At 41.8% G+C, this 27556-nt stretch overlaps 2 protein-coding genes across 8 annotated transcripts in view; one reads left to right on the forward strand and one right to left on the reverse strand.

Annotated features, from left to right (window-relative positions):
* Positions 1 to 10531, reverse strand: part of LOC126334746 (GPI inositol-deacylase-like) — a 158286-nt gene extending 147755 nt beyond the window's left edge. Inside the window, exon 1 of one of the 2 annotated variants that reach the window (XM_049997307.1) lies at positions 9691 to 10531. In XM_049997307.1, the coding sequence (XP_049853264.1) occupies positions 9691 to 9828 (138 nt within the window). In that variant the 5' untranslated portion in view covers positions 9829 to 10531. The remainder of the gene's footprint in view (positions 1 to 9690) is intronic. The other variant, XM_049997308.1, reaches the window with a different exon arrangement.
* A 69-nt stretch (positions 10532 to 10600) lies between these two features.
* The window catches only part of LOC126334749 (glutamyl-tRNA(Gln) amidotransferase subunit C, mitochondrial), a 32013-nt gene continuing 15057 nt past the window's right edge, over positions 10601 to 27556 (forward strand). The window contains exon 1 of one of the 6 annotated variants that reach the window (XM_049997317.1): positions 10601 to 10804. The gene's annotated coding sequence lies outside the window, so the exon portion shown is untranslated. The other 5 variants (XM_049997310.1, XM_049997314.1, XM_049997313.1 and 2 more) reach the window with 5 other exon arrangements.

Raw genomic sequence — 27556 nt, forward strand, 5'->3', positions numbered from 1 at the left:
TTTTTGTCTTTTTCAAACAGTTGACAGATAAATAGTTTTAAGCTTGTATTTCTGGATAGGGTAATGTAATATTTCCTGTCATTTTCATGCTTGCAACAACCTGCTTCTGCCTCAAGTCATGTAATGTGAAATCCTACAGGTGGCAGTGACGATCCTTCCTAAGGTGGGTTATGCTTGTCAGCTATGTTCTGTTAACCCACAAATTACTCTGTTGTGCAGAAATTCAAAGGAAAAACAATGAATTCAGTTTTAACATATTTCCATCAAATTTTGTTAATTTTTCTCATTTCTACTATTTTTTACAATAACGTATAGCAATTTGCGCAATTCTCACAATTTCATGAAATACCCACAACAGTGGGAGCAGTCAACTGTCCCTTGACTTAATTTCCTTGTAGAATATTGCTGTTTTCCTAAGTAGAAAGATACTTCCATTGTATTTTTCTCTACTCAGAAACTGGTTCCTCAAATATGTTATATGTCTTGCAGGAAAGGTCCCTATGCTGGACATTGTAACTTAACTTTTCAATCATATTTTTTTATGTTTCTGTTGTTAGTAGCCTTATGGTAGACAATGTTACTTTTGTGTGTGTGTGTGTGTGTGTGTGTGTGTGTGTGTGTGTGTGTGTGTGTAAAACAGGCATTTTCAACTATGTAGTGTGAGCTTGGTCTTACTAATGAAGAGATTTAGCATGTTTTCGAGAATTCAGATAGTGAATCAAGAAGTTACTTTTGGATTCAGATGGTGATTTTATGCCACACATAACTGATGACAAAGATAATGAGACTGAGGAGTTACCTTCAGTGGATGTCTTCTCATCCTATCCTTTTCACAACAATGTCAAGAGACGGCTGACGCAGCAGAGAAGATGGCAGCTATAGATGGGATAGGATGGGATGGATGCAATGGAAGGTAGCTAACATGCCATCACCTAGAAGAGCTGCTTGGAACATCCGGAAGGAGAGAGGGGTGCTAACTGCATATGTCTGCCACTGAGGAGATGATTCCATCATCATGTGCCTTCTAGCTTCTTTTTAATGAATCAATATTACATATTATAAAAAGCACACAGAATCAAATGCTCACAATGAAAAAAAAAATAATCATTTGAACTGTAGTGTTAGAGGATTTAGAGGCATGATTGGAATATGTTCTCCAGAGAGGCTTCTTGTGCTAAAGGCCTAATTTTATCATGAATAAAATGGAGAGAGAGAGATTCCACAAACTTATCAGATTTTTTATTCATTTAACAAGTTCGCTCTTTATTTCTGAAATACAGAGGAAGTATGGACAGAACTGCCTCCACTGTTACTGCCCTGGTGAAATTATTGCAAGTGACAAGCAGTTACTTCCAAGCAAAGCACAGATGATAGTTTTGGATAATTAAGTTTGGTATAAGACATTGAAAAATTTCTCTTTATAGATGACAGCAACATCACAGTCAAGTTTTATGAATAATATCAGAGACAGACACTCCGAGTTCTTTTTCTTTGTTTAGCTGAGATCAATATTTTGTCTTCAAAACAGCCAACGCTGAAAATCTAGTTTCGCAAAAGCTGGACCTAGAAAACGGTAACATATGAAATGCTATTTTTTCAGAGCAGAGAACTCTTCATCCAAACCTGCACAAAATTCAGAGAATGATTCCTTACTAAATAGTCTTTTGATTTCACCTCATGCCAGGCATAAATACTGAAAAGGTTGAGTAACGCTGCAATATACAATTATAAAAAGGGTACAAAACTCGTCTGTCACATTAAGCATTGATGAAAAACTTATAGCCTGAAGATTTTGTGTGTGAATTCTTAAGGGAGCAAATTGCTGAGGTCATCGGTCAAGATTTAGTGAATGAATACAGATCGTTAGCTAAAATGGAATGAGCACACACAAAGGTACTGGCAAAAAGAATGTCATGAGTATATTACACTCTTAGGGCTTTAGTGTCTGTCTGCAACAGCCTAAGTCTTGTGGCGATGTACTATGCCTAGGTGCACTACATTCTTAGCTATGGTATTCTTTTCTGTGGATCAAGGGAACAAAATACGGATAAAGTTTTTACGCTACAGAAAAAGGCCATGCGAATAGCAGCTAGAACTAGAAGCTGCACTCATTGTAAAGAACTACTTTAAAAAGTTGGACATCCTTAGAATGCCAAATGAGTACATCTGCACATCTGTGGTGTATATCAGGGGAAACATTACCAAGTATTTCACTAATAGGTCTATACATCGAACAAGAGTCAGTTTGGAGTTCCATTTACCATGGAAAAAAAAAAACACCAAAACAGCATTTTGCATCACAGACCAAAGTCGAACATTAAAGTGCCAATGGAAATGAAAAAGATACATCTGTTTAAAAAGGCAGTCAAAATATTCTTTATAAGTAATGCACACTACACAATAAGGTTTCTTACAGCACTCAGAGTAATAATGGGTAGTAATGAAACTGGATAACTACAACACATATATGATCACAGTTTAATGCTTTCGCAAGGAAATCATGTGTGAAGATTCAGTATGTACAACAGTAATGTATTGTCATTCTCTTGAATTTAACATCTCACTCATCATGGGAGGCTGCTGACTCCTGAGTTTCTCTGGAGGATTGAGGAGCATGGCTGAATGTGTGAAGGCGCAGAATCTGCTTTCCGAAAGGATTAGAGTCAGTGCAAGGGGCACAGTAGCATCTTCACAATATAGGAGTCTCCACAGATATCATAAGTTACCTGGAACAAATTGTGTGTAAACCAACAAACACTGTACAACAGGGACCAGCCGTTGCCAGTGTTTGTGGAGTTGCTCTTTTCAGGACATCCTGATTTGAGTTTTCCTAAATCACTATGGCAAATGCCGGGATAGTTCCTTAATAATACAAGAAAAAAGATAATGTCTTTATTCTCAGAACATTACAGCCTGAAGTAACAGTAAATGAAGGAGAGAAGAAACCAGAAATTGTTACCTTCTATAGTATCACAAAGTATAAGGTGGATGTCATTGATCAAATGATTTGTAAATATTCAACTAGGGTTGTTTGCAGGAAATGGCTGATGAATGTCTTTTACAATACCCATGGCAGCAGTAAATTCTTGGCTGTTCTGCAGTTAAATAACCAAAAACAACCTAAAGGGGGTGGCATTCATTCATCATCTGGTAAATGAACCGAGGAACAGAGAGTGGGACAGTAGCATGGACATCAATCAAATGAAGAAGAGGCTGTGAGAGCACACAAATAATAATAATAATAAAAAGCAAAAGACTATCAAACTGGAGCGAGCAAAGAAAGAAGACCAAGGACATCTGTAAGAAATACAAAAAAGCTGTCTACAGAAAATGTGTACAAAAATTACCAATAGTATGTTCAAAGTGAGATTTAAATGTTTAGAAACAAATGTGTGAAATAAATGAAGAAGTGTTAGGAACTGTAGAAATAGGTCAAATTTCTGGGTAGACATGCAACATATTGTATTCAAAACAGCAAGCAAAAAGTTTTGAAACTTCGAGGTAAAGCTGTGTTTTAACTATCTAAGTGACTTATAAATGCATGGAAAAAATATAGCACTTGCTTTAACGATATTGTGGATGTTTAATGCAAATCTAGTTATGCGTGTTTTTTTCAGATTTTCCATTGTTGATCTTAAGTACGATCACTTCATTTTGATCATCTACTCTGTAACTTTACACATTCATTTTAGCCTTAGATAATATGGTCTTCTCAACGTATTTTATCCATATTACTCCACATATGTTTTGTGCTACTTCATTCATTAATGAATTCCTTTCATTTCACTCACTCACTCATTGTGTTCTGTGATCTCATCATGAAGGTGAGCATTTAGGGAGGTGAAGAGTATAGTTATAAAACAGCAGGCAGAAGCAACTGTCTTAACATTGACAACTATACTTACTATCCATCCATCAGCAAAGAAGTCAACTTCCATCTGAAAGTTATGAAAATTGGTGTATTGTGTTGGTCGTGAATTATGTAGCCCCAAAACCACCCTTTTGGTGTCCAAGTGGATTTCTTGTTAGCTTGTATGTAATATTAGTTAGCCTAGTTAGTTTTATGTCCCATGAATCATTTTCCACGACATATTTTAATTATGTGGAATAAGTCATTTTACATTCATATCACAAATTAATTTGTACAAATGGTTACATTCTCAACATCCCCAACTCTTTTTCAAAAAGAAGATACACAGATGTTGTAGTTAGTAAGTACTATCCAGCACATTTTAAACATTACAGAAATAGAAATTCTTCAGCAGGGTAGAAGGAGTTGCCAAGGACAAACTTTCTCATTTTGTTTAGACATTATACATTGCTTTGGATCCATATTAATCCATAATTTCCCTATAGATGGCTGATTATAAGTCATATAGAGAACATGAATACAAAATTGATTTATTACAGCACACAGGCTGTCTGCTATGAGATTTGTAGCTAATGGAATTTCATTTATAGCCTTGTTACTCCATGCAGAACCAATAAAATTATACTGTCATCAATATTAGTGTCACTTAGTACTATGATTTTCATTGTTGAGATAGGAAAAGAATACCAACAATGAATTTATAATGGGTCTCTCTTGTTATTTTCATTTGTGGCAGTCTTAGCATGTATTTCTGAGCAGAAGGTTACAGTGTGCAAGGAATTTTAAAGGACTGTAGATTGTATTTTATTGGTCCTGTTGTCTACATAGCAGCTTATGCGTAAGACATTGGACAAGTCAAGTTATAAATATACAGGCTGAAAGTCATTTCAAGGCATACATATTTAAGCTTACAATAATACACTTTACATGTAAGTATTTATATAACACATTTCATAAATTTAAATATTCTTCAATGGAGTAAAAGCAGTGATGCTGTAAATATGACTTTAGAGATTTTCCAAATGTATTGACCTCAGTGATAGCTTTTATGTTTTCAGGAAGTTTATTGTAAAGCTTAACTCCCATGTGAAAATTACCTTTTTGGCACAGTGCTGTGCTGATTTGAGTCATATGTAAGTCTCTGTTTTGTCTGGTAAAGTGCTCATGTATATCACAATTTTTTGCAGTCTCCGGTCTTTGCCTATTACATTTAATTTAAAGAACAAAAGGGTTTCCATAATGTATACACATGGTAATGGAGGAATACCAGATTTCTTAAACAGGAGTTTACAAGAGTCTCTAGACTTCACCCAAACAAGATTATAATGGCCCTTTTTTGTAGTTTAAAAGAGCTATTAGCTGTTTTAGAGTTTCCCCAGAAAGTGACCCCATATCTACGACGAGAATGAAAGTACGCATGATATGCATTTAATACTGTTTTCTCACTACAGCATGATTTTAATGAACAAAGAAGGTAATATGTTTTACTCAGTTCTGCATTGAGATATTAAATATGCTTATTCCATCTGATGTTACTCTGCAGCCAAAGTCCTAAGAATTTGGTTTCAGTACTGTTACCAACTAGTTCATCATTGATAGAGACTGATGGGATAAACATGCCCTTGTTACGAACATTGTGGAATTTTAGAGCAACACTTTTCTTACTATTTATTACAAGCTGATTACTCTGTGCCCAGCTGCTAAGTTGTTTCGTGACCGTGTTTACTGTTTGCTGTAACTGTTCGTCGTCGTCTCCTTTTAGTAGAATCGTGGTGTCATCTGCAAATATGATAGTTTTGTGTGCATCAATATTTAAGCTTAGATCATTTATGTACAGAAGAAACAGAAGGGGGCCCCCAATACTGATCCTTGGGGTATACCACATTTTATTTGTTTATAGTCAGATAAGTGATTTTAGTTCAATATTTGTGAACTTGACGCACACTGCCTGCATACGATTAGTCAGGAAGGAACTGATCCACTTGTTGGACAGACCTCAAATACCATATCTTTCTAGCTTTGATAGCAGAATTTTATGGTCCACCATGTCAAAAGCTTTTGACAAGTCAGTAAAGACTCCTATTGTTTCCTGTTTTTTGTCCATCAGGTTTAGGATGGAATTGACGCACTCATAGACAGCAGTTGTCGTTGACATCTTATTTCTGAATCCATGTTGTTCATTACATAGGATGCTGTTTTTATTTATAAATTTCGTAAGTTTCTCGTACATAACTTTTTCCAGTACTTTAGAGATGCAGGAGGAAATTGTGATGGGTCTGTAGTTATTTACATTGTCTTTATCCCTTTTTTATAAACAGGAATATCTTTTGATGTTTTCAACACATCAGGGAAAGTGCCTGTCTGAAGTGAGCAGTCGCATAAATGTGTGAGTACTTCAATTAGGTTTGATGCGCTCTTCTTTAACATTGTTGCAGGTATACCATCAATACCTGCCTATTTGGAATTTTTTAGTCCTTTTATTGCTTTAGCTACTTCATCTTGTGAAACAGAACTGATGTACATTGATCCTCTTCATGCACTTATTTTATATTCATTTGCCTGGGTGCTCTTAAAGTTTGATTGTAACATATTTTCAGCAGCACGTGTGAAAAAGTTGTCTTGGCTACTTCTAAGGGGTCTGTTACTTTTTTATTTTTATGTGATAGTGTTATATTTTTGCAAGGTTGCCTGTATTCTCCACATTCTTTTTTTTTTTATGACACTCCACATAGCTTTTGATTTATTAGCTGAATTATAAACGATTTCATAATTATGCATTATTTTTGCTGCTTTTATTACTTTTCTTAATATATTGGAGTATTTTAAGTTACATATTGCATGAAGTAGTCTTTTCTTCTGGCTTGAAACCCTTATTCCCTTTGTGGTCCAGCTGTTTGTTCTAGAGTTTCCCCGTATGGTTAATGTTTTCAGTGGTAATGCAAGTTCAAAGAAACGGGTTAATGTGTCAATGAAAGTGTTGAATTTTTCATTTATATCGTTCATTTTGTACACTCCTAGCCATTTTTCTTTCTGTAATAAGTTGTTGAAGTAGTTCAAAAGATGCTGATTATAACTTCGATATGCTGTTCTGAAAGACATGTTATTAATAATACTGTCTTGTACTTTTATGCTTAATATTTGAGCAAGATGATCACTAAAACCTGCATTGAAAATTTTTTGTGAGGTGTTGTGTAAACTCTTCTTGACTAGAAACTGATCAAGAACTGTTTGGCAAGTTTCTGATACTCGGGTAGCTGATTTTACTTCAGCCTTTAAATTGTAGGACGTTGCAAGGTTCAAAATGGTCTCCCTATTTCCACTATTCATGAGGAAGTCAATATTGAAGTCACCACAGATTATCAATTCACAATCCATTTTATTTACTTTATTTAGCAATGACTCCATTTTGTTTAAGAAAAGTTCAAAATTCCCGGATGGTGATCGGTAAACTGTAGCAATTTCACAATCCTTTTCGGCATTTGCCCTAGTTAAGTCAGGTAGTGTAATAAAATGTACATTATCCTTTGTGTAAATTGCTACCCCACCCTGCTTGCTGTTTTTCCTGCAATAGTAAGCAGCCAAGACAAATCTGTTTATTTCGTATTCTGGATTAATTCTGGGTTAAGCCAGTGCTCAGAAATGCATAACAGTGAGATACCATTAAGTTCATGTGTTAATAGAACATTAATTTCATCGATCTTATTAAGCAGGTATTGCACATTATGGTGATAAATTTTTAGTTCGGGCGTATTCACGATTTGGTAATTGGGAATCATATTTACAGCATCACATACCTCTAGTTTTAATTAGAAATACTGATAATCCAGATGATCTTTGTAACTAAGATTGCAACATGTACAATTTGTGATACGATGAAGATGAAAACAATAATGTTGAAGTTATTGAAGAAGTTGACGATGTCACAGAAATGAGTGAAATGCATCAAATAACAGATCTATCAGTGTAAGAAAATTTAGCAGAAGATGACACCAAGGAAGAAGATCCAACTCTTTCAGGTAGACTGTGTTCAAATCTAGAAGTGGTCTAACATGACATACTACACTCTTCCGTCAACAAAGAGGCCAGTTCAAAATATTGTTTGACAAAAGCCTGAACTTATACATGGCAATAAAACTATAGATTCAATTACAAATGTATGTGCACTCTTTCTTCCTGAAAACATGCTCGACAGTACATGTATGTCAATTGATGAAAAAGTCAAGACATATTTCATAAAGGCCTACACAAATAATTGCACCAAGAACAATCAAAAGAATAGCACAAGACGAATCAGGAGTTGCTGGAATTTATTTCCATACTACTGGCAGGAAAGACGTAGAAATCGCACTGGTGTTTCTGAGCTATGGACTAGCCACCCATCTTCTTGAAATCCATGTTTCACGGCTGTTAAGTCAAGCAGAAGTTTTCAACAACTATCAACTGTTTTTTAAGTTTGATGACATAAGAACTTACAACATTAGAATTGCAAATATAAATGACAAGCTTGGGGTAATAAGAGAGGTTTTTGATTTTTTTGTGAATGCATACATAAGCCTATCGAGTATCTCACTCTTGATTAAAACTGGCAACTTTCTATGAAGCTGCCATTTTGAGTATATATGACATTGAAACCAGAAATAAAAATTTGGGTATTGCAAATGCTAAAAATCGAAATGTATGAAATTTGTAATTATGTATATGCATGAAGGACAACCAGAGAGAAGTAAATCAAGGGCAATGTGTTGTGCCATATATGGCTAAACCATATTTTCAGTTCGGAAGATACTTATTTACTCACATACCACTATCTGAAATAGTGTTGGATCACGACTTAGCATTAGTAGGAACTCTTGGAGCAAATAAAAGAGAAATACCACAAGAGTTTTGGTCTAATGCAACACAAGAGAAAACGTTCCAAAGAAAAACAAGTTTCTTTTTCTGTTTTGAACCAACACCATGATGACTCTGCGGAATGAAATGAAAACAGTACTATTAATTTCTCACTATAATGAGTCTAAAGGAGTATATACGGTGATACGAAGCATGTATGTAAAGCAAATCATTGGCTGTACCAAATATTTAGGGAAATGGACATCACAGCTGTTAATGCATATATTCTGTGGTCACAAAAAAACATCCAGGCAGGCAGAAATATTCCAAAAGGAGGAGGCCATTCAAGCTATTGGATGGTGGTGGTTGTTGGGATGTTTAAGGGGGACTAAACAGTTAAAGTCATCAGTCCCCCATTCCAAAAACTGGCGAGACGAATCAAGCTATTGGAACTGAAACAAAGAAGATATATTCCACTGAAGGTAACAAAGAAGAAGCTTCTGTCTGAAAAATGGAGACTGGAAAGCTAGATTCATCTGCATAAAATAGTGTATCAAAACCATGAAGAGAAACAACTGGGACAAAATGTTTTCAGTGTTAAAGTGTTGTTCTGTCCTGTAAGCAAAGTAATCTAGGATACCAAAAATCTGTATGCGTGGACAATAAACTGTTGTCCTGAAAAACTACCTCTGAAACGAGAAATCTTAATTTAAATTTTGTCCGAGGTAGAAGCAACACTGACGAAACCTGTAGATGCCTATCAAACAGAAGTTGAGTAATAAAAGAATTACATCAGATAACTTTCTAAAACGCCACTCGCTTGCCTAGAATTTTATATCTTAATTTAGGATGTAGCTTTTTTTTACGAATCCTAGAGTTCAAGCTTAAGTTTGCTGCTTCTTCGGAAAGGCGGTAGCACATAAAATAATTGGGTACCTCGGAGTAAACATAACCTTGCATTTTTTCCATGTATTTAAATTAGTACTTACGACATATTGAGGATACTCGAACATATATGTCATTTCACAGCCATTTTCTTCAAAATCTACTAAAAAGTTACGAATGCCGATGCAGAAAATCATAAATGTGGCTAAGCATAAGATTACGAAGGCGTTCACTGCAGCCATAACTAATCTCCTGCAGATAGGGATGACACGTTACAAAAACTTCTCCTTGTTTGACACTGTTCATTTTCTTTCACAGCAAACAGTGCAGTAATAAACACAAATGATATTTCCATTTATTTTATCGCTGTAAATAACATCTTCACCCGGCATGCCGGCACTTGCGCGTCAGCGCCTTGTAGTGCAACCAAATAAAGTTCGTATCGCCGCCTGTGGAAACTTTTTTGTTCCATCGAAAATCAGTTGGTGTTTTTGTTTTTTATACATTTAATTATTTAATGAGAAATAGTTTCATTGAATGTGTTGCTGGCATTTACTGTTCATTCATCATCATGAAATACGGCAGATTCAAAAATTCGCAATATTACGAGATCAAATCATGACGTACGAATTCTGACAAACGCATCATAAATTCAACAAAAACTCGAGAGGTTCGTTAGTGAAATAAGGAAGGAAGTTAATGAGAAATTAGCTAACTAAAGCAACAAGTTCCACCGCGTAAGTTGCTGGATCTTTAAAACCACCTCCACGTTTAAAACGCTTATTGGCTCCAATTGAAAAGTTCCTAGACCCCAAATCATTGTTAGCAAGATCGGCGATACGATTTACCGCGTTCTAAGTAAAATTTTCAGTTAATTGAGATGAGTTCTTGCTTATTATTGCACGAAATCTTGACATTTACATTTTACAATAAAACGCGACATTTCAAAGAAATAAGCTTTTAAAAATATTTTACAAAACTATTGTGCAACAAACTTTATCGCTGATAGAAATTGCCGCATTGGCAGGATTTATTTATATTTTATGAAGTGATTACAAATGCCAGTGATAGGTAGAAAAATGTCGAGCGCGCAGCTTTCGCAATAGAAACTTTGGCAGTTGTAGTATTAGTACCTATGACTATGTTTTTAGTGCACTCACTGCACCATTTATTTGACGAAGGCCAATCCAAATAGTTTAACGGCTAACGAGTTAGTTGGTTAGTGTTTATCTTTTAGTACGGAGGGTTTTGAAAGGAGCAGGTAGTCTACTACCATATTCGGCGTACCCTGTTTTTTAAAGCAGTTTTTTTTTTTTTCATGCATTAGAATGAAAGTGTAGTTGTGTACTGTGTAGGAAGCATACTCCTCTTTTCTTTCTTACATGCATTCGTGTGAGAGAAGTGGGTAATGGTTAACTTATTTTATTTTTCAAAGAATAGTTAACTTTGTCTACAACCAGAGGTTTGAGTACAGTACACTACCACTGTCAATGCAGGTTTACTGCTAGACTGCTAGTTCTTTAGCAAACAGGAAATTTCAGGTTATATGCGGGATGTTCTTAATTTTGACTTCGGAGGGATTCCCAGATTCTTGCATTGTGTTAGATGTTAGTTTGTTAAATGTTTCTGCACCAAAGTACCTAAGAGTATAAATTGAAGAGTCTTTTTTTTCTGAATTTGCTTCGAATGTAGCCTTACATGGAGGTGAATTGTGGATGAGAAGCGATCAGTGCAAGAAGAGAAGCTTCTTTTGAGTTGGGGTGAAATAGAAGTATACTGAAGATCGGATTCGTTGATGGTGCACTTCTTGACACGTTAAGGAATACTCAGTTTGGTAACTGGAGGGAGTGCGAAGGGTAAAAACCTGTAGTGAGACTACTAGGCAAGAATACAGCAAGCAAGTTCAAACGGATGTAGCTGCAGTCGTCACGTATAGATGAAGAGGCTTTTCCAGGATAGACTGATGTGGACAGATACATCAGATCAGTCTTTGGGCTGAAGATTGCAACAGACTACTACATAACATATCAAATCCAGAAAAGAGAGCGAAGCCCACACAAAATTATATTTGTGTCTTCCATTCATTTAAAGTCGTGCGTGATATATTTGCTTTGTAATTGTATGTCAACCACGCCCCCCCCTCCCTCAATAACAACACACTCATGTCCGTAGGTGTCTGAAAGGGAGTGGCAACAGTGATCACTTACTTCCTCCAGGAGCCAGGGTTCCACACTTTTAAATTGTTGCATACTCCTTGTTTATCTTTACTCAGTGATTGTCTAAGATTCTATTAACCACAGATTTAGAATTGCTAAGTGTGATGGGGGGGGGGGGGGGGAATGCTGTGACTTTAGCAATCATTATATAACTTAGCATTTTGTGTCTGTAAGGCTGTGCGTGAGAAATGGTGCTGTTGCCTTGTCGCAACATCAGTTTTGGTGCTGCGTTGTTGTGAAGACAGTTGTGAACCTTTAAATTATGGTTGAAAAATTCCACAATCTTTCCCTTGTCACTTAATTACACAGTCTTTTTCCAAGTTGCAGCAAGGGATTGGTAAGAGATCTTGATGCTAAGTACTGTAGCAAATTACAAGGGATGTTTTCTTGTCCCTCACTATACAGTATGAACATTGCTGTAACATACCTTGGCATTACCTGTCCGTAATTCCTCCAAGGACACTCTCCCTCTTCCTGCAGTAAAACGTAAATTTGTGAGTTTTGCCCATCCACAGATACGTGCAATGATGCTTTGATGAAACAGTATTCAGTTTTACACAGTAAAGCAAATTTAGTAGACTGCAGAACATTGTCATTTTATATTGTAGATGTGCTCAAGTGTGCTTCATGTGTAGATCCAAATGAAAAAGTCCGAAAGACAAAATTTTTTCTAGTCTAAGAAAGAAGAGAGAGTGAAATTTCAAGATAAAAAAAATGTTCCTTCTCGGAGTTTGTACCTTCTAAAAATTCTACATAGTGGAATAAGCAGTCATAAAAGTTAAGACTACTGCAACCCATTTGGCAAGGTTACACAGTAATGTGACAAATTGGGAGACAAGAATGTCTCAATTGAGTAGAAGAATATTTAGTCAGGTCTGTCAGTGTTTTTTAAGGGTGGTTTTCCACTTTCATCCTGTTGAATGTTGGGTCTGGATCAAGTTTTACACAAATAATCTCAAAACAAAGCTTTCAAAACACATTTTGTTTAACTTTGAATTGTGCAGGTCACAATTTAAAAAATTAAAGGTATGAAAATAATGCAGTAAACCCAGAATATGATACAAATACAAGTTTTCTAAGCAGATGCTGTATAATTCAATTCATATAAGCGATTTTTTCGAATTTTATTCCTTGTTTCTCCACTTTGAAGACTGTTAATCAGTGGCATTTTTTGCTGGTTATTTTTTTGTTGATATCTAGGAAACATTTTTTATGAAGTTGTGACTCTTCTTTTCCTGTTTCCAGATTTTAGTATTTTGTGTGAGCCTAACATAATTGGTATATGAATAGAAATATGTTCTGGTTCTATTTCCTAACTTGCTGGATACTCGTGTTTTAATCATATGATGATGTAGTTGCAGATTAATCAAAACAAGTGGTGTATGTAATTGTGTTAATTATCTAACAAGTTGCATTTTTTTGTATGCTACTAGTATAATCAATGTAATTTACCTTCAGAAATATATAGAGAATAATCTTAATCATGTGCAGCACCACAGCTGACACTAATGTTAGTGATTAACAGAAACTCTCTCTTCTGTATTATCTCACATTTATTCATAAACTGTGTGCAGAGTGCATACTTCTACCAGGTGGTTGACAGATTATAATCAGTGTTTTTGGAACTGGTCTTTGACATTACATATGATAACCAGATCATTCACGTCAAGACTTAAACACAGTTTGGCAACCTGATGATGTTAAACACATGAAAGCAGTTGTAACACAGTAGACGTATAACATTACAGATGAACTGGTTTCCATTAATCATTATACTGAGTATATTACTGTAATTGCTGTTTAGGACATACGTTTAGTGTCCTTCTCATGCACAAATTTTTACTTTTTTAAAGTAAAGTAAGGAGAAGGAAGCTGCCCGCCATTATCCAACTGATATGTGGTATGTGTTCACTAGCTTTTGAGCTCTGGCTCTTTTTTTTAGTAGGAAGAACAGACACCCACAGTCACCAAAACGCACACAACCGCATCCTCAGTGACATTTTATTATTGAGTGGGGCCTATCAATTATTGAGAGCAGATGCTTAGGCTGATATGTGTGGAGGGTTCAGAGAAGGGCACGCAAGACACGGGCAGTGTAGTGCGATAATGTGAGGAGAAGCAGGAAAGACACACAAAAGTCCCAGTACTGTTTATAGGCATCACCTCTAGCCCAAAACATAAGTTGAACCATAGTGGACTTGTAAAGGACCTGCTCACCTTTACTCGTTCTCCGTAGTTGAAACATTTCTTTGCCGTGCAGCTCACTGATAACAATCAAACAAAACTCCACATGGAACATTGTTTTAGAACAGTTTTAACCTCCCTCCAACTATGATGATCTTTCCCTCCCACGCAATCATCCCCTGGTTGTCATTCAAGAATTCCTCACTTCTAACCTGGCCTCATCTTATTTTCCCAAATCCCACCTCAGTGAGTCAAACATCACTTCTATGGAACACGCAATCATCTGTAACATGAAAATGATCCAGACCATCAAATCCTATCATACCTGCCGTGAACGAAGGCTCAACCACTGTGCTCATAAACTGCAGTGATTATGTGGCTTAGCATCTTCACCAACTTACCTTCTGCACATAAATCTTAGGGCTATGACTCCATCCCAGAAGCCGAACATGACTTCCAGCAGCTTCTCAAGGCCATAGGTCCATCCCAAAACTTGACACCTGAATCTGTCTCCTTCCCCACACCAGCAACTCCCGCGGTCCTACCCCTTACATACTCCACGAACCCAATCCCACATGTCTCCCTAATAGTTGTATCATTGTTGATGATTACTGCCTTTGTTGACCAACACCTCCAAACTGTTGGTTGTAACCTCCCATCCTGCATCCAGGAAACCATTCACTTCCTTTACCACCTTCCCACAATTCTTGTCCCATTACCACAGACTGTGTTGGTCACTGTGAATGTGATGTCCTTGTATACCAACATACTATGTGTATTCCTTGGCATCCTCCTGATACCAAACCCATCACCTTTTTTGTAATTCTAGCTAACCACATTGCGACACAAATTTATTTCAAATCTATAGGCCTAAACATTAGATTCATTTATGATATTTTTATGATCTGGGCTCAAGGCAAGGATAACCTTTGTTCCTTTCTCCACAACCTTGAAACCTACTCCAAAATCAGCTTCACCTGAATCTTCTCAACATAATGAGCCATCTTCGTACGTGTTGATTTCCAGCTCTCATTTGGTTCCGTAAACACGTCTGTTCATATTAAGTGCACCAACCACCAGCAGTACCTTTCACTTTGACAGCTGTCCCTATTCCATGTAAAAAAGTCTTTTACTAATAGCCTGTGCTGCATATAGCACTGGATAGCAGGAGTTATCGAAATTTACTGATAACCACCAGACTCTTTGTTGACAGGCAATGTACTATCCAGCTGATCCGTAAACAGATCTTCCATGTCATCTCCTCCAACACCAGTAATTTATTAACCAGGCTCTGAACAGCACTCATCTATTCTCTCAGTATCAGGGCCTCGGAAAATTCAGCCGCATCCTTCACTAGTATTTCGACTACCCCTCATGATGCACTCATCTCCCAAAGTAGTGATTTGCTGTACACACAACCTATAGAATATCCTTATTCCTATTCCTGCCATCAATCTTGCACTACCTGTGTCATTGCCTTGTGGATGACCCAGGTGCAAGACTTGTCCCATACACTGACCCACCGCCCCCTGTGGGTTCGGGGGTAAGAATAGGCCCACGGTATTCCTGCCTGTCGTAAGAGGCGACTAAAAGGAGTCTCAAACGTTTTGGCCTTGTGAGATGGTCCCCTAACGGGTTTGACCTCCATCCTTCTAAATTTTCCGAAGAGCGAGCCGATTGGGGAAGGGCGCCTTACAAGGAGCGATGTGTCCATCATGCATTACCATCTCTAGCCAGGTTTGTCGTCATCGCTTAGCAGTCCCGCTCACCTACCATCTCTTGGGCGTGGATTTGTTCTTGGGTGCAGTTTATTGCAGTCTGCTATGCTGTGTCGCTTTATGCGCCAATGACGATATTGGACTACATCACCTGAAATCCAGCACGGTAGCCAGTCCGTTGTGGTGGGGCCGCCATGTACCCTGTTGGTTGTAGCCCCCTGACTACACAGGGATCGCTCTGCTGATGCCAGCGCTGTTAACTCCCCACGTATGCCAAGGAGTAGATGCCTATCTCCTTGGGGCATTGGGACTCCCGGCAATGGCCATCCTGCCAGGTGGTCGTTGCTGAGGCTGGGTGGCGCCCGTGGGGAGGGCCCTTGGTCGGAGTAGGTGGCATCAGGGCGGATGACCCGCAATGAAGCGTGGTACATCATCTCTTGCTGGCGGCCAGCCGCCAGCAGTCTCTAAGCGTTCCAGGGCTCAATACAACGCAACTACATATGACCCCAAATCGTTCCCCTCCCTGGCTACACCATGGGAGGAACGAAAGACTAAGGATGCCAGCGAATCATACTCGCCCCTCTACCTGGTGTGTACGAGAGCTGATGGTGAATCCTTTACGTCCATGAAGCCTCAGTTCTTCGTCGAGCACTTAGAGAACAAGTTCGGGGAGGTGGAGGGCTTGTCCAAAATGCGCTCGGGCTCGGTTTTGGTCAAATCAGCGTCCTCCGCCCAGTCCCGCCGGTTACTCGATTGTAAAAAGCTGGGGGATGTTCCGGTTACAATCACGCCCCATAAGAGTCTTAATATGGTCCAGGGAATAATATTCCATCGGGACCTTCTATTGCAGTCCGATGACGAGCTTCGCGCCAATTTAGAGCGGCGAGGTGTCCACTTCGTCCGGTGCGTACATCGTGGTCCAAGGGATAAGCAGGTTGCCACCGGTGCCTTCATCTTGGCCTTCGAGGGTGATACTTTACCTGAGAAGGTCAAGGTGATGGTCTATCGTTGTGACGTCAAGCCATATATCCCTCCCCCGATGCGGTGCTTTAAGTGCTGGAAGTTCGGGCATATGTCTTCCCGCTGTACTTCCAGCCTCTCATGTCGAGATTGTGGATGCCCATCACATCCCAATACTCCATGTGCTCCGCCTCCCATCTGTGTAAACTGCGGAGAGCACCACTCGCCTTGCTCGCCGGACTGCAGGATCTTCCAGAAAGAGCGCAAAATCATGGAGTATAAGACCCTGGACCGCCTGACATACACTGAGGCCAGGAAGAAGTTCGAACGCCTCCATCCTGTTCGAATGACTGCCTCTTACGCCGCGGCTACTACTGTTATGGCCCCATTAGCTCTCCCTCAGACTGCCACCGCTCAGAGCCGGAATGCTACATCTGCCCCCTTGATGGTGGGGGGCACTTCACTCCCTGCTGCTCCTGCACTACCTGCCTCAGGAGCAGCAACCCCCCAACCATCGGGGACATCAGTCCCCACTTTGAAGTTGGGAAAGCCTCAAACTTCCCCGGCTCGAATAGCACGGAAAGGGTCCCTTTGGTCCCTTCCTTCCCAGGTTTCCGCCTCTGGGAAGGGTGACGTCAGCCAATGGAAGAAAAGCAGACCAGCGGCTGGTCGCAGGGCTTCCCGCTCCTCCTTCGTCCCGGAGACTGACTCGCTGGAGCCCTCCCAGCCAATGAAACCCAAGGACCAGAGAGACAAGACGAAGAAGAAGACCTCTAAGGCTAAGGACCACGTGGTGGCATCCACCCCACTGCTCCCTACAGGCTCTGCGTCCGAGGATAAGGTGGAGATCCGGGCGTCCGCTTAGGACCTGGATCTCGCCGGACCCACAGACACCATGGAAGCAGATTGTACTGGTCCTCCATCGGTGGCAGCAGGTGACCCAGTGGCGTGATCTGCCTCCTCGGCCCCTTCACGCCTTTTTCGGACATGGACAAAGTGATACTCCAGTGGAACTGCAGCGCTTTTTTCCACCACCTTGCTGAGCTTCGCCAACTCATCAGCATTCACCCTTTCCTCTGCATTGCCCTATAGGAAACTTGGTTTCCGGCAATGCGGACCCCTGCCCTACGTGGGTATCGGGGTTATTACAAGAACCGGGCAGCTTATGAGAGGGTATCTGGTGGAGTCTGCGTCTACATCCTTAACTCTGTCTACAGTGAATGTGTACCTCTTCACACACCTTTAGAGGCTGTCGCTGTAAGGATGTGGACGCCTCAGCCTATTACTGTCTGCAGTTTGTATCTTCCGCCAGATGGTGATGTCTCGCGTCATGTGTTGGCTGCATTGATAGCACAACTGCCTCCTCCTTTTGTGTTACTGGGCGACTTTAACGCCCATAACCCCCTGTGGGGTAGCGCCGTGATTACTGGCCGGGGTAGAGATGTCGAGACTCTTCTCTCGCAACTTGACCTCTGTCTCTTAAACACGGGTGAGCCGACACATTTCAGCGTCGTCCATGGCACATTTTCGGCCATCGACCTTTCTATCTGCAGCCCCAGACTTTCACCATCCATCCACTGGAATGTCCATGACGACTTATGTGGTAGTGACCATTTCCCCATCTTTCTGTCACTACCACAGCGTCACTCTTCTGAACGCCCCTCCAGATGGTCTCTGAATAAGGCTGATTGGGGCTTGTTCTCCTCTCTCGCCACTATCGCACCTCCTTCCCCTGACACCATTGATGCTGTGGTTCAGTCGGTCACCACCGGCATCGTTTCTGCGGCGGCATCTGCGATTCCCTGTTCATCCGGGTCCCCTCGGCGGAGGACTGTGCCTTGGTGGGCGCCCGAGATCTCAGAGGCGATTAGAGATCGCCGGCGGGCTCTTCAACGCCATAAGCGGCACCCGTCCTTGGAGAACCTCATCGTTTTTAAACAGCTCCGTGCCCGTGCCCGACGCCTTATTCGCCAACGGAAGCAGGAGTGCTGGGAACGGTATGTTTCCACCATTGGCGTCCGTACCTCTGCATCGCAGGTTTGGGCTAAGATTAGGCGACTCCATGGCTATCGGCCGCCTGTCTCTGTCCCTGGGCTTTCGCTGAATGGAGTGGTGTGTACTGACTCCGACACGATTGCGGACCGGTTAGCAGCGCATTTTGCTCAGTGCTCCGCATCTACGAATTACCCACTGGCCTTCCGCTCCTGGAAAGAGCGGTTGGAAAGTTGGAGGCTTTCCTTTCACACGCGCCACGCGGAGTCGTACAATGCTCCTTTCAGCGACTGGGAATTCCAGAGTGCCCTATCTGCTTGCCCTGATACGGCTCCTGGGCCAGACCGCATCCACAGCCAGATGCTGAAACACCTCTCTGTGAATTGCCAGCGACGCCTCCTAGATGTTTTCAACCGCATCTGGGTTGAGGGTGTGTTCCTGTCTCAATGGCGAGAAAGCATCGTCCTCCCCGTGTTGAAACCTGGCAAGAACCCGCTGGAGGTGGACAGCTACCGCCCCAAAGCCTCACCAACGTTCTTTGCAAGTTGCTAGAACGTATGGTGAGCCGGAGGTTGAGTTGGCTCCTCGAGTCTCGAGGCCTTCTGGCTCCGTCTCAGGGTGGGTTCCGTAAAGGCCGCTCTGCCGTCGATAATCTGGTCTCCCTAGAGTCTGCCGTCCGTACAGCCTTTGCACGCCGTCAACATCTGGTTGCCGTCTTCTTCGACATGCGGAAGGCGTACGATACGACTTGGCGATATCACATCCTGGCCACACTTCATGGGTGGGGTCTTAGGGGCCCGCTCCCGATTTTTATTCAGAATTTTCTGTCGTCTCGTTCCTTCCGCGTGCAAGTTGCTGCGTCTCATAGTTCCTCCCGGGTCCAGGAGAACGGGGTCCCACAGGGGTTTGTCCTCAGTGTCTCCCTGTTTTTAATTGCGATCAATGGGCTCGCTGAGGCGGTGGGATCGTCCGTCGCAGCTTCATTGTATGCAGACGACTTCTGCCTCTACTACAGCTCCGCTGGCATTGCAGTTGCTGAGCGCCAGCTGCAGGGCGCTATCCGCAAGGCGCAGTCATGGGCTGTAGCGCACAGCTTCCAGTTTTCGGCCGCTAAGACCCGCGTTATGCATTTCTGCCGGTGTCGCACGGTTCACCCTGAGCCACGCCTTTACCTTGACGGTGAACCTCTTGCTGTGGTAGAGACGCATCAGTTCTTGGGACTGGTATTTGATGCCTGGTTGACTTGGCTGCCTCATATTAGGCAGCTTAAACAAACATGCTGGCGGCATTTAAACGCTCTCCGTTGCCTTAGCCACACCGGATGGGGTGCCGATCGGTCCACCCTTCTCCGGCTGTATCAAGCGCTGATCCAGTCCCGCCTTGATTATGGGTGTGTGGCTTATGGTTCGGCATCGCCATCAGCGTTGCAATTGCTGGATCCCATCCATCACTGCGGGATCCGACTCGCCACAGGAGCATTTCGGACAAGCCCTGTTGACAGCTTACTTGTGGAGGCTGGTGTTCCTCCATTGCGGATCCGGCGCGACCGACCTCTGGCCGCTTATGCTGCCCACGTTTGTAGCTTGCCAGGGCATCCCAACTACCGTCTCCTGTTCCCGCACTCGATCGTCCATCTTCCAGACAGGCGGCCCCGGTCAGGGTGTACGATCGCGGTTCGCATCCGGGCTCTACTGTGTGGGATTGAGTTTTTTCCTCTCCCGCCTGTTTTCCGGGCCAATCTCCGTCTGCCCCCTTGGTGTGTGCACCGACCATGCATTCGGCTGGATTTGGCACAGGGTCCGAAAGATTCGGTCCCTCCTCCGGCCCTCCGCCGCCGCTTTGTTTCTCTCCTTGCCGTGTTTCCCCGATCTGCCGTGGCCTATACCGACGGTTCGATGGTCTCTGGTCGCACTGGTTACGCTCTTACTCTAGAGGATCATTGTGAGCAACGGTCGCTGGCACCCGGGAACAGTGTATACACTGCCGAGTTGGTTGCCATCTATCGCGCCCTAGAGTATATCCGCTCCCGCTCAGGTGAGTCCTTTGTCATCTGTAGTGACTCCCTGAGTGGTTTACGAGCTCTTGACCAGTGCTTTCCTCGTTCCTGTCTGGTGATGGCCATCCACGAGTCGCTCCATGCTCTTGCCCGTTGCGGCCGCTCCGTGGTCTTTGTTTGGACCCCAGGTCATGTCGGCATCCCGGGCAATGAGCGGGTTGACACGCTGGCTAAACAGGCAGTGAGTTCACCGGCTCTGGAACTCGGCCTTATGGAGTGTGATCTCCTGTCGCTTTTGCGCCAGAAAGTGCTTGGTGCCTGGGGTGACGAGTGGCGCACCCTGCCCACGCCCAACAAACTTCGGGCGGTGAAGGAGACGACCGGTGTGTGGCGCTCCTCCATGCGGGCCTCTCGGAAGGACTCTGTCGTCCTCTGCCGGCTGCGCGTTGGCCACACGTGGCTGACGCACGGCCATTTGTTGCGCCGGGAGGACCCACCGCTATGTCGCTGCGGGGCAGCTCTGACGGTGGTCCACATTTTGGTGGACTGCCCGCTTTTAACAGGACTCAGGCAGACGTTTGCGCTGCCTGATACCCTCCCTGCCCTTTTATGTGATGACGTTGCTATGGCGGACCTCGTGTTGAGTTTTATTCGGGCAGGGGGTTTTTATCGTATGATTTGAGTGTATGTCCTTTTATTTCCTGTATTGACTTGGGCCTTTGGCCTGTGGTTTTAAACTGTGGGTTTTAATGTCATTTGGTGGTTGGCTTTTCCTTATTTTCATGGTCGGCCAACCACCTTCACACTCGGTATGATTTTAGTTCCGTTTGTCTGGTCTTTGTCTGTCTTTCTTGTATTGTGTCGTCCCTTGTCTCAGTTCTCCGTTTTTAACGACTGACAGTTTTTATTTCGTGTGATTTTACTGTGGAACAAGGGACTGATGACCTTAGCAGTCTGGTCCCTTCAATTCCACACCCAACCAACCAACCAACTGACCCACCACCTCGTGCCACATTCCTGTTGCAGGCATTTCCTACCCTATAAAAGGCAGGGTCAGATGTAAAAGCAGCCATGTTATATATCATTTATGCTGCAGTTACTTTGCAGTAGACTATGTTGGCATGACAGATAACCAACTGTCTTCTTCCAGTAATTTTCAGGTTCGCAGCCAGGTCCCATCAACATTTCCACGCATGCGAATCATACTGGCGGTTTATGGCGCATGCGGTAGGTGGTGACATGCGCGAGACAGCCAAGTTGTGTGGGCTGCCCTCAGTGGTGCAGTAAGAACAAACTAATTGCTTAGTATTGACTGAGTATGTTTATTACGTTGTGACCGCATCATTTTAATAATAGGATTTCAATTTTTATCAAGCTGAAAGTTGTTGTTACAATTCATTAAATTATCAGCAAGACGTATTTCCATGGATTGGATCCATTAAAGACGATTTACAATTGAGGAAGCCTGGTGTTTATAAAATTCCCTGTGAGTGTAGCTCTGCATATATAGGTCAGATGACACGAACGGTCCACGAACGCTGTGTAGAACACGAAAGACACACCCATCTGCGGCAGCCTTTAAAATCAGCAGTGGCAGAACATTGCATTCCCATGGGACATTCAATTGAATACAACACCAAAATTTTAGCACCAGTTTCCCACCTCTGGGACTCTGTAATTAAAGAATCCATGGAAATAATGTCTTGCTGATAATTTAATGGATCGTGACAACGGCTTTCAGCTTGATAAAAATTGGAATCCTATTATTAAAATGATACTGTCACAATGTAATAGACATGCTCAGTTGATACTTAGCGATTAGTTTGTTCTTACTTCACCACTGAGGGCAGCACACACAGCTTGGCTGCCTCACGCACGTCACCTCCTAACGCATGTACCGTAAACCGCCAGTACTGTTCGCATGTGTGGAATTTGCTATAAATATCATGACTGCATCAGGTCTCTTCAGTACTTCGTCTACTCATGTGAGGATGGCCGGGTGTCTCTGGGCTGAAATATCGTGGCAGAATGTTGGTGGTATCCGGATGCAGATCCGAAAATTACTGGAAGAAGAAATATGCTGGGAAAATTTCAGAAGTCGCAACTGTCTTCTTGCATAAATGGTCACCAAGAAATGGTGGCCAATTGCAAACTTAGTGTGATGCAGTTGCCAAACAGATAGCACACCACAACACAAATGGCTTTCACTGCTTCACTAAATGTGCCTTTTGGATACTTCCTTCCAGGACAAGATCCTCTGAATACAGGTGGGAATTATTTCTCCAGCATGTCCTGTAATCTCACAATTCCCCTGCCCTAAACCTCAGCTAATCCTTCTCCCTCGTCTCCCTATTCCATATCTCTTATATTCTCTATCCTCTCAGAACTCCGTCTGTCATGCTGTCTAGTGAGTCATCTGTCTTTCCCACTGCTGTCTCGTACTACCCAACTATGTCCTCCTTGCCTCATGCGTCCTTCCCTACTCTCCCCTCCCATCCATCAGCCCAGGCAACTGATCTCAGTAATCAGTGGTGCCGAGTCTGATACTGTGCGTTTGGATACCTGTGTGATTCTGTGTACTTTTACTAGAATAAGAGCCAGAGCTCAAAAGGTAATGAATACTGTTTCCTGTTATGTGGGCCTGTGTGCCTCGCATCAGTCTCCCATATATCAGTGGTTGCCGTTCCCTTATTTTTTATATTGTTACATTCAGGAATTTCACTACCATTACACAATTAAAGAAATGTTTCAAAAAATGGCAGTATTATAATACTGTCCCCTCTTGTATAAATTTCGTCAGATCCCCATGCTCTTACATATAATCATAATAAAAGGTTCAGGAATCTGCTGCTAGAGGTAAATTCTTCAGGATACAGAAAATGTATTGACCTCTGTGGAGGCTGTACTACTACTACTACTACTACTACTACTTCTACTTCTACTACTACTACTACTACTACTACTACTGCTAGCAGCAGTGCACAGTACCTGTTCACAGAACCAGAGAAGCTGTACCACTATGTTAGCTTCCATTGTTGATGACGAAAAGCTCACGGGTTTCCAACTGGTTTGCAGTCTTAAGATACCGCAGCATTTCTGCAGATGTGATACTCATCATCTTCTGGTAAAGGGTCGAGATATTATAAATGTCCCAGTATTTATACCAGTGGTGCACCTCCACAAACTGTCCGTGGCTCCAGCTGCCTCAGGCTAGGTGGAAGTGGCACATCACTAACAAATAATCTACATCTGTACTCTACAATCCACCATGAAGTGAATGGTAGGTCCCATTGCACCAGTTATTAGGATTTCTTCCCATTCCTTTCACACATGGAGTGTGGTAAGAATGATTGTTTAAATGCCTCTATGCGTGCTGAAATTATTCTAATATTGTCCTCACGATCCCTGTGTGAGTGATAAGTAGGGGGTTGCAGTATATTCGTAAAGTCATCATTTAAAGCCGGCTCTTCAAACTTTGCTAGTTAGACTAAACTATCCCGAGAAAGACTACTATCTTCAGAAGTCTGCCAGGTCAGTTTCTTCAGCATTTCTGTGACACCGACGGGTCGGACAAGCCTGTGACCATTTGTACTGGCCTTCTCCGTATATTTTTCAATAACCCCTTTTAGTCATATTTGTACTGGTCCCACACACTTGAGCAATATTATTCTAGAATGGGTGATATGAGTGATTTGTAAGCAATCTCCTTTGTAGACTGATTGCTCTTCCCCAGTATTCTATAAATAAACTGAAGTGTGCTATGTGCTTTACTCACAATTGAGCCTATGTGATCATTTCATTTAATGAAACTTCCTGGCAGATTAAAACTGTGTGCCCGACCGAGACTCGAACTCGGGATCTTTACCTTTCGCGGGCAGGTGCTCTACCAACTGAGCTACCGAAGCATGACTCACGCCCGATACTCACAGCTTTACTTCTGCCAGTATCCGTCTCCTACCTTCCAAACTTTACAGAAGCTCTTCTGCGAAACATGCAGAAATAGCACTCCTGAAGGAAAGGATACTGTGGAGACATGGCTTAGCCACAGCCTGGGGGATGTTTCCAGAATGAGATTTTCACTCTGCAGCGGAGTGTGCGCTGATATGAAACTTCCTGGCAGATTAAAACTGTGTGCCCGACCGAGACTCGAACTCGGGACCTTTGCCTTTCGCGGGCAAGTGCTCTACCAACTGAGCTACCGAAGCACGACTCACGCCCGGTACTCACAGCTTTACTTCTGCCAGTATCCGTCTCCTACCTTCCAAACTTTACAGAAGGAATATTAAATGAAATCAGAATGAGATTTTCACTCTGCAGCGGAGTGTGCGCTGATATGAAACTTCCTGGCAGATTAAAACTGTGTGCCCGACCGAGACTCGAACTCGGGACCTTTAGTGGGGCAGATACCAGCTGTGACTCATTGATATTACAGTCATAGGTTACTACATTTTTGTTTTCTTTTGTGAAGTGTTCAGTCTACATCTACATGGATACTTTGCAAGTAACATTTAAGTGCCTGGCAGGGGGTTCATTGAACCACCTTGACTATTCTCTATTATTCCAATCTCATATAACATGTGGGAAGAATGAACACCTATATCTTCCCATATGAGCTCAGATTTCCCTTATTTTATCGTGGTGATCATTTCTCCCTATGTAGGTCGGTGTCAACAAAATATTATAGCATTCGGAGTAGAAAGTCCCTTATTGGAATTTTGTGAGAAGATTCCATCGCAACGAAAAATGCCTTTCTTTTAATGATGGCCAGCCCAAATCTTGTATCATTTATGTGACACTCTCTCCAATATTTTGTGATAATACAAAATGTGCTGCCCTTATTTGAACTTTTTCTGTGTACTCTGTCAGTCATATCTGGTGAGAATCCCACACCACGCAGCAGTATTCTAAAAGAGGACGGACAAGGGTAGTGTTGGCAGTCTCCTTAGTAGATCTGTTACATTTTCTACAAGTCCTGCCAATAAAACGCAGTCTTTGGTTAGCCTTCCCTACAATGTTTTCTGTGTGTTCCTTCCAATTTAAGTTGTTTGTAATTGTGATACCTAGGTATTTAGTTGAATTTACGGCTTTTAGATTAGACTGGATTACTCCTACTACCTTTCTTGAATATTGGTGTGACCTGTGCAACTTTACAGTCTTTGGGTACAGATCTTTCATCGAGCAAATGGTTGTATATGATTGTTAAGTATGGAGCTAATGCATCAGCGTACTCCAACAGGAGCCAAAACTGGTATACAGTCTGGACTAGAAGACTTGCTTTTATTAAGTAATTTATGTTGCTTCACTACTCCGAGGATATTTACTTCTACATTACTCATATTGGCAGCTGTTCTCGATTCGTATTCTGGAATATTTACTTTGTCGTCTTTTGTGTAGACGTTTCTGAACATTTAGAGCAAGTTGCCAATCTCTGCATCTCGTGAAATCTTATCAAGATCTGACTGAATATTTATGCAGCTGCTCTCAGGTAGGACTTTATTTTAGATAACTACATCATCTGCAAAAGCCTGATTTTACTATTAATATTGTCTGAAAGGTCATTAATATACAAGGTGAACAGCAAATGTCCCAAAATGCTTCCCTGGGACACATCCAAAGTTACTTCTGCGTTTGGTAACTCTCCATCCGAGATAATGTGCTGTGGCCTCCCTGCCAGAAAGTTCTCAATCCAGTCACAAATTTCATTGATATCCTAAGTGATCGTACTTTTGACAATAAGTTTAGGTGTGGTACTCACTCAAATGCTTTTCAGAAATAAAGAAATACTGCATCTACCTGGTTGCCTTGATCCAGAGCTTTCAGTATGTTGTGAGATAGTGGAGTAAGGTTTCACACCATCAGTGTATTTGGAACCCATGCTGCTTAGTGTAGAGAGATATCTCAAAGCTCAGAATACGTTCTAAGATTCTGCAAAAAATCAGTTCCAAGGATATTGGATGGTAGTTTTGTGGATCACTTCTGCTACCCTTCTTGTAGACAGGTGTTACCTGTGCTTTCTTCCAACTACAGGGAATGGTTTTTGTTCTAGAGATCTACGATGGATTATAGTTAGAAGAGAGGCTAACTTGACTGCAAATTCAATGTAGAATCTGATAGGCTCTGGAGCTGTATTCAGTTTTAATGGTTTCAATTGTTTCTCAACACCACTGATACTAATACTCATTTCGCTCATCTTTTCAGTAGTATGAGGATTAAATTGGGGGGATTATCCAGAGTTTTCCTTTGTAAGTTAGCATTTGAAAATGGAGTTAAGTATTTAAGCTTTTGCTTTCCTACCCTCAATTTCAGTTTCTGTCTCCTTTGCTATCGGTGAGAAACTAACTTACAAATAACCAGAATGTCTTTGGGTTTTGTGAAAGATCATTTGACAGTATTCTACTGCAGTAGTCATTGATGGCTTCACACATCGCTCTCCTGACAGTTAAATGTGTTTCATTCAACATTTCTCTATCTATAGTCCTATGCTTTGTTTCACATCTAGTGTGCAGTAGTCTCTCTTTCTTTGGCCTCTTCTGTTATGAATTATTCTATTGGTTACATATCTACCCAGTGCATGGTCAACTGTTCCTTTGAGCTTGAGTCGTCGTTCCTCTTCATGCTCTTACCTTGTGCTGAAAGTTAGTTTCTTATTGAGATATCACAGTACTGATTTTTTTATCTAATGTACTAAATGTATATATCTTTGTGATTGTTTTAGTTGTCCTTACTTTGGTAATCATTGTTGCCACAATTGAGTCATGGTCATTGATACCAGTTTCTATGTGGACATCCTCAAAGATGTCAGTATTTGCTGCTATTATATCTAACATATTTCCATCATGAGCGGGTTTCAAGGTATCTGTTCTTGGTAGTTTCCAAGATAAGGCATTTAATGCTGTTTCAAAGG

This window comes from Schistocerca gregaria, chromosome 2 (genome assembly GCF_023897955.1).
Source record: "Schistocerca gregaria isolate iqSchGreg1 chromosome 2, iqSchGreg1.2, whole genome shotgun sequence".
Lineage (NCBI taxonomy): Eukaryota > Metazoa > Arthropoda > Insecta > Orthoptera > Acrididae > Schistocerca > Schistocerca gregaria.